This window comes from Ostrea edulis, chromosome 8 (genome assembly GCF_947568905.1).
Source record: "Ostrea edulis chromosome 8, xbOstEdul1.1, whole genome shotgun sequence".
Lineage (NCBI taxonomy): Eukaryota > Metazoa > Mollusca > Bivalvia > Ostreida > Ostreidae > Ostrea > Ostrea edulis.
The window spans coordinates 73,572,855-73,581,087 of NC_079171.1; the positions used below are offsets into that span (position 1 = coordinate 73,572,855).

The 8,233-nt window shown below is 36.2% G+C and overlaps 3 protein-coding genes across 3 annotated transcripts; 1 reads left to right on the forward strand and 2 right to left on the reverse strand.

Annotated features, from left to right (window-relative positions):
* Positions 1-1,576: 1,576 nt before the first annotated feature.
* On the forward strand, positions 1,577-4,357 carry LOC125680377 (uncharacterized). Its single transcript, XM_056147793.1, has 6 exons — positions 1,577-1,985; positions 2,507-2,554; positions 2,889-2,927; positions 3,125-3,172; positions 3,409-3,480; positions 3,783-4,357. The coding sequence occupies exons 1-6, from the start codon at positions 1,577-1,579 to the stop codon at positions 3,968-3,970; spliced, it is 804 nt and encodes a 267-aa protein (XP_056003768.1). The 3' UTR covers positions 3,971-4,357.
* On the reverse strand, positions 4,336-5,885 carry LOC125680370 (putative nuclease HARBI1). The gene is made up of 4 exons (XM_056147794.1): positions 5,867-5,885; positions 5,057-5,246; positions 4,761-4,866; positions 4,336-4,524 (listed from the first exon to the last, which is right to left on the reverse strand). Exons 1-4 carry the CDS (start codon positions 5,883-5,885, stop codon positions 4,336-4,338), a joined length of 504 nt encoding a protein of 167 aa, XP_056003769.1.
* A 244-nt stretch (positions 5,886-6,129) lies between these two features.
* On the reverse strand, positions 6,130-6,782 carry LOC130049304 (putative nuclease HARBI1). Its single transcript, XM_056146711.1, has one exon. It carries the CDS (start codon positions 6,765-6,767, stop codon positions 6,159-6,161), a length of 609 nt encoding a protein of 202 aa, XP_056002686.1. The 5' UTR covers positions 6,768-6,782; the 3' UTR covers positions 6,130-6,158.
* Between the last annotated feature and the right edge of the window lie 1,451 nt (positions 6,783-8,233).

Here is an 8,233-nt window from a genome sequence, read left to right on the forward strand (position 1 = left end):
AGACTGTATTATCATACCCTTACTCCACCCCTTATCTGATCTCCATATCATTTGTTTAATTGAGTTAAGCAATATCTTCAGACTACTACATCTTGTTCCGGTTGTACTTTCTTATTTAGACGAATGAACATAAGTAGGATGTAATATATAGCAATACACGCTTACAACCGGTTTAAGTTTTGCATATTTAGTAATATTGATATTCTAGTGACGTAGCGTCAAACATTGCAATGCGAATTCACCCTTTGATCTTGACGACGCTCCATATTGTGTAATTATTTCGCGTACACGTGGTGTTCAATACGTGTTCAAGGAACATGCGCAATGTACATGTTGTTTTCATTGTCGACGATGAAAGTACTATCAATTTCAAAGAAATATAAGAGAAAAGATTCAGTGAATGGAAATGCATTTTATATTTCCCGCGGTACAGAGATTACCGGAAAGTAATGTTGTCTTTTATTGATTGAAAATTGTTTAATGTTCCGCTTGATAATACTTCACTCATGTGGAGACGTTACGAATGCCGATGAAGGGCTGCAAAACATAGGCCTATGCTCGGTACTTACGGCCTTTGAGCAGGGAGGGGTCTTTATCTTGCGACACCTGTTGTGACAGGGGACCTCGGTTTTTACGGTCTCAACGGAATGACCGCCCCTTTTAGTCGCCGTTTACGACAAGCAAATGGTACGGATGCCCTATTTTAACCCGGATCGGTGGGGGGGGGGGGACTGAGGACCTATTCTAACAACCTTCGGAATTGTTGTATTTTAGATTCAGAAATGAATGATCCAATGGGTTGTATCTATATGCCACGTTGTGACGAATTTGTTTTCGAAAAGTGCTCCTTTGGTGCGAAATATCAGTTCTAGCCCGTCCTCTCACAAAGAAATACATTTTTTCTTTATTTTGAAATGTGTCACACATTTTCAGATATTTGTATACTATTTCTCAAACTTAATACTTCAAAGCAACGTCCCTGCAGTTTCCTGCGATTTTGACACGGCATGGGACACTATTTTCCTGTTTTTTCTCATATAAGATAGTTTATTTTACTTGTGTTTTTTTTTTTTTCATGTAAGAAAGTTTATTTTACTTCTGTTTCTTTTTTCTCATATAAGAAAGTTTATTTTACTTCTGTTTTTTTTTCTCATGTAAGAAAGTTTATTTCACTTTTTTTTTTCTCATGTAAAAAAGTTTATTTTACTTCTGTTTTTTCCCTGGCCGGTCACGTCGTTAACGTTGATTTTGTTATCAGTCAACAATCCCTGCCCTATTAGTTTTCACACAGTACATCCCAATCTGTCTTTGTTACAGTTTTCATTGCTGCATGCATGTATTTCGTGTGGATATAATAAACCCCTGGACCCAGTTGCTCAAAACCTTGGTTAAATTTAACCACTGGTTAAGCTAACCAGTGGGTAAATTTACTATCCACTGGGTATCTAAACACTGGTCAAAATTATGTTGCTCAAAGTGAGTTTAGCCCTAGGACTTACTAACCAACGGTTTAGTACTTTAACCAGTGGTTAGTATCCCACAATGCAACATCTGTCGTCTGTATATGTAAACAATAATGGCTACTAATACAAACAAAAAACGAGGTGAGAATTTCTCACCAGAGGAGACACTATTTCTAGTGGAACTAGTTGAAGAACATTTAAGTTTGCTCAAGTCTAAACAGACAAACCAAGTTACTAATGCTAAAAAAGCTGCTGTGTGGCGACATATTACGGACGCTGTCAATTCCAGAGGGTCGGGGGTAGTGCGTTCGATAGACCAGGTAAAGGAAAAATATAGAAAGGCCTGCTCGAAGGCAAAAGTGGAGAAACACCTCCAGAAGACTCACCGTGTCAAAACCGGGGGCGGTCCGCCTCCTCAGCCAATTGATCCGGTGTCGCAAAAAATATTAGATATCCACCACGATTCCCCCAACTTTATTGGGATCGGGGGAGGAGTTGAGGTCGGAGGCCTCATAATCCAAGGTAAGATTATTATTCGCTTAACCACTCTTTTGTAATTTGCCCAAGAACATTATCCAAGAACATTGAGTAACTATGGCAGAGGAAATTCGTAACTTGTGTTCGTCTGCAATACACGTCTTCCATGGGCTATCCGACGATAGACCGAACTTCAGAGTTGTAATTCACTGATAATATTCAGGAAAAAACTCATCATTAACAACAGTTGAAGTATATTCCATACACGTACATCCTATCTAATTTTAAAACTGAAATTTACAGTCCATATAACCGACTGCTGCCGAGTAATCGTACTTGATGCATTAGCAATGTGAAGGTCACGGAAACTTCTTTTTTCGCCCCATGAGTGTTTTGCACCTAGTATCATAATTTCCTATAATGTATAAACTACAATATCCCAACGAACAATGTTCAAATATAGTACTTCGTGTAAATTTAATTTAGAAACATACACACGAAATATATTTCAATCAGATATTTAAATGTTTTGTTATTTACACACTTTTGTTTTTTATTTAATCCAGAAGTACCAGCTATACCTACATGTATGTTAGAGAAAGCTGAAAGTTCAGGTAAGATTTTTACTCTGAAATGGCTTTTTTGAGTTATAAGTAATTTAATTGTTCCTTTTGACAAAGGAAAGCGGGAGTGGGGGGGGGGCACATTTTTAAAACATGTTCAACAATTGACCCTTATTGTGGCCCCTAAACTTTGAACAGCATGAAAAAGGGCCAACAAATAGGTGATTCAAACATGTAAACTCCTTCCCATTGACTTCACCTATTTCTCTTGTTTATTGTCAGTTTCTGTTATAACATACCAATTGCTTGTAAAGTTATCCATTGATGATGTAAAAGTTTCTTTATGATGGTAATACATTTTCTTTATCAATTTCACACAATCTAGGTTTTCAAACCATCAATGAAGAGACAGTCACCTTTGAAGGTAATGCAATATGTTTACAACAAGTTTATTTTAGCATATAACATTTTAACAAGACCAATGGTGATATAAATATAATAAAAACATTGTACATCTATATATATATATATATATATATATATATATATATATAAAATTATTAAACATAATTACAAATTAACAATATTTATATAGTAATTAGCAATATTTGAAATTCATAGGCCAAGGTAGTACAGAGACAATTCTTCAACTCCCAGAAAATTTGGAAGGTAAGTTTAACAATGATAAATATGTAAGATCATATGACATACATAATACTTAATACATGAATGTAGTGCATAATACCAGATCTATATTCACTTTTCTGTAAGAATGGAGGTTAAAGATTTATAGCACTGGGGCAATTGGGAGAGGTTACTAAGGACGCTCTCAAGTGTGCATGTATTGCAAAGCAAAGGTTATAACTGTCAAATAATTCAGTATTTAAAATTGAATTTTATTTTAGGGACATCTGTAACATATGATGTTACATTATCAAGTTCTGGGACCTTGATCAGCTCAAAGAATAATGAAACAGGTATTGTATATAAAGCAATGTCTAATGTTAAAGACATCAATAGTGCAAGTCTAACACTACTTACAAAAATGGTTCACTGTATCCCAAAATTATTTTATAGTGAAAAATTGCAAATCAAATTGTCTCACTGCAAAGAATTAAGTGAAAACAAATTTGAATTATACAATAATAAAAAAAAATACATAATGTAATAAGTATATTTAACAAAAACGAAATTTGGAAACTTGAAAACATATTTCAAATATAAACAATTAATGAACATCTAAGTATACTATTGGATTGATGTACATTGATTTTTTTAGGTAAAACAAAGAAGAGGAAAATTGGTCAGGAAAGTCTGCAAGATCTTCAGAAAAGTGTATTGAGAGAGGATAGGGAGAGGATCTTGCTAATGAAAGAACTTATTATATTGCAGAAAGAAAAAGTTGCATTAGAAATTAAAAAACTGCAGATGGAATTACCATCTAAGCCAACAGAAAATGAGATGTAGTATATTAAGTGGCTCGACACACAGTAAAATTCACCTGTAGTAAGCTATTCTGATCATGTTGTCTGTCATCTGTTTGTCTGTAAAATTGCCACATGTATATATATATATATGTTAGTCATATTGGTGTTGCTGGATCTCTTTGTTATGTGAATTCATTTTCAGTTATGTTGTGATCCTCTGGGGCTAGGTTAAGGGCACAATATGGGGGTAAAAATGTTATGGGAATAAATATTGATGAAAAAAAGTTTTTTGAAAATCACAACAGGTAAACAATGACAGGTTGAAGGTGAATCAGGTGAGCAATGAGGCCCATGGGATACCTCACTTGGGGGTGGAGTTAAAAGTAGCAATTATACTGACTATAATTAAAAATAATTTTGAACAATGGACTGTCTGACATTGTTGTTTCTTGGTTCCACTACAATATTATCTGAAACATGTGGCTCATCTGAATGTTCACACTCCAAATCATCCATACAATCTTTCCTCTCTAAAGCAATGTTGTGCAGCACAGCACAAGCTACAATTATTTTTGCAGCACGATCCGGTTTACACTAGAAAAGAGAACACATGAAAATCTAACATGTAAAAATGCACAATTTCACAATACAATGTAAATTAATTTAAAACATTGATCTCTCAACTTTTAAATAAATTCGAAATTGAATGCAGTTCCAAATAGTTTGTGAAGCAAGCATTTGGAAAAAATAGTAAATTTTATTTACAATTTGATTTATCATTGAAGAGTTGTCAAACAAATAAAGTACATAGCATGTGCATATCGAAATACCCTAATTTCTCCATGAAGGACCATAAATCGTCGCTTCAGCCACCCGAAACTTCGCTCAATCACTGCCCCTGTGTGTGTATGTGCATCATTGTATTTCATCTGAGACCTACATAATACATTTGACGACAAATACAACTTTTCTCGTGAGGTAATTGTATTGAAATATGAAATCGATAATTTGAATTGAGGAATTGACTCCATAACATTTCCTCTCTTGAATTAGGAAATCTCAGCATCTGATTCTGGTTTGGTCTTAAATTAACCCCCACCCCCCCACCGGAACTTGAATCACTTACTCAGTCGTGGGTCGTAGAAAGGGAGTCACCAGATATTTGCTGCATGCATATCCACTGTCACCAATCAGTAGTCCATCCACATCAATCCCTTTATGATGCGCTTCGAAATATGTTCCAATATTTGATTCTCGAAAAATAAAAGAATCATGGTTGGACCCTGGCCACTTGGCAGCAATGTTGATAAATCGGCCTGTAAGTAAGGAAAAGGAGTAAAGGTGGGGCTTGCTTGAAGTTTCATTATTTTACTACCAGTAGGACAGAAAGTTGGGTTTTGTTGTTGTTGTTTTTGGTTTTTTTTTTAAAAATATATATTTATGTAATTATGATATATATGCATAAAATTAAGTCAAGTGAAAGCCAAAATTTTCAGCCAATTTGGGTGTCCAAAGGGGTAAGGGGGACTGCATGGCTCCTCTCAAAATCTGCCACCACTGATAATGACCGTATGTGGTTTTTCATATGTAAGCAAAGGTATATTGGGTGACCCACTATTTTTTATAGTTGCTAGTAGGTATGAATGAGAACAAGAATATATGCTTGAAAGTTCTGAATTGTAATGTCAGTAATGAAGGAGCACACCCACCCACCCAACCAAAAATTAGACAGTATAAGTTGATGAAATATTCACCTTAAATCCGCCACTGGTTTAGGCACATTAACATTCCTCATACGATGCTACTACATGTACGTGCCGAAAATACAAGTAATGCAATTATTCAGTGATGATACTATCGCCAACTATATAGTACACATGTGACAAATTATGTATTTACATATATAAGTAAGTGAAGTAAAGTGGGGGGGATTTACAGTTGGAGTGAAAGCTCATTTTTTACCGGAAGTGGGAAACACTATTCTCTCTTTCATAGGCCTACAAGTTGTCGACACGGATAGACTGTGTTTCTCCACTGCTAACAGGTTATGTGAGTCATTGTGTATTTTTGAATATTATGTTGGTGAATATGAATTTTTATATCAATGTTTAGTGGTGATATACCGGTATATTAACTTCAAAAGTTAGTATGAGTGACATAATTGATATTCAAATTCAATATCATGAAGTGTATGACCTGTCTTCATTATCTCATGAACATTTAATTATTTATTTTAGGAATACTAAATACAATATATTGAAGAAAGATAAAAACTTGGATAAACTATAATCACCTTCATGATTACATATGGCCTGTGTGTTTATTGAATGGAAGCCTTTCCGGTTCACATACACGGGCTCATGCTCACTGGGGCCCATGATGCGGACGTGGGTACCATCGATAGCACCAATCACACCAGGAAATTTGGCAATGGCATAAAAGCCCTTCTTGATGTTGGACTTCTCTCCTTCTGTGGATGGCCACTTTATAAAACGTGAGGCCAAATCGGTCAGGGCTTGGGATACATCCTGGATACTTCGAGAAACACTTGACTTGTGGAAACCCAGTGTATCGCCTATAGTTTTCATGTTATCACCTGTAGCGTAATATCGTAGAGCCATCTCGACCTGACTGAGAGCTGACAAGGAATATGAGCGCAATGTTGGACGGCACAACTCGGGTTCTAGTAGATCAGTGATGAAATTAACTGACTCTTTACTAAACCTATACCTTTCTTTGTATTCACTGTCATTGAAATCGTGATTAAAATGTCTGTAAACTCTTGTTTTCTTGTGTCGTCTGCCAAGGTTAACATCAAACAGCAAGCGGGCAGCCATGTTTAACTACTGGTTAAAAGACTTAACCCACCTCTGCAGAATGGCTAACTTTGGCCAAAACTTAACCACTGGTTAGGCAACTTAACCACTGGCTAACTTTTGAGCAACTGAATTTAACCATTGGCTAAAAGTTAACCGGTGGACAAGGGATTTAACCACTGGTTAAGCTTAACCAAGCTTTTGAGCAACCCAGTGCTGGCTTCTCCGTATCCTTCCTGGGCTAGTCAGCAAATGCATGTGCATACCACTTTTTTAAAGAATAGAATGGACGCGTGTTAACATCGCGGTAACAAACACTGAGCGACAAGAAAGATGTGTACATATAAATGAGGCAAATATTTAACATGTGCATGCCACTTTTTTAAAGAATAGAATGGACGCGTGTTAACATCAGTTTACTGAATAAGTGTTGTTTCAATATTAAATACAAATGTACTATCTATGTTAAGGGAGGGGTTTATTATAGGGTCAACCTGCTGGCAAGTCCCATCAATTTACTGAATAAGTGTTGTTTAAACAACAAATACAAAATATTGTCTATGTTTAGCATTTTTAGTGAACTGTTAATGAAATTACCACTGCATACATTCTGGTTAAGGGAGGGGGTTATGACTTTGATGGGGAGGGGATATGTGTTGCAACCTACTATTCTGTTAAAAGCGGGTATCACTTTCAACGGAAGAGGGGGTGCATGAATTTGTTTTAGCAGACATGACTAGTCATGCACGTTTGTTTTGTCATTGTGTTGAGATCCCCCTTTTATTATTTAAGCGAGGGAGGTGGAACCTGTGGTCGCGCCCCTTATGATATTTTTTCCTGATCCGCCCCTATATTTCAATGAATGAATTGCAACCTCAAGCGAGCCTTCTCACGCGACCAATGACTGTATATCAAGTAGACCAATGTCATAGATTATACTCAAGGTAAATATTTTTGAGGTGGGGGTGGGGGGTGGGGTGGGGGTGGATTGGTGGGGATCTTCGTACTGATGCCTTTGTACTGCTAATTAAAAAACTACCGTGACTTTGTATGCGAAAGATATAATTCAAAAGAAACTTTAACAATAAAGGCAAATGCCATGTGGCAGTTTAGCATGGGTCTCCGGATAGCGCAGAGTTAGTACTTGTATTGATATTAACAAGATATACATGAATTATCTGTTTTAACAGTTATGGTACTGAATAAAATGTAATTACTTTATATGTGTAATGATAAAAATCAATAAAAGATAAAAAAAAAAAAAAAAAAAAAAAAACGTTCTCGCTTATTACCGCTGCGACCCAAGTTTGATCCCCGTGAACGGCAGTGGTTGTATGTGAGAGGGTATGGCGGTCAACCACTCGGACACATGGGTTTCCTCCGGGTACTCCGGTTTTCTCCCACATAAATGACCCCCTAGTAGAAACATTCGTGCATCAAAGGATCCCATTGGAAATAAGCTTTCGAACTTGCATGGGTTATCTTTG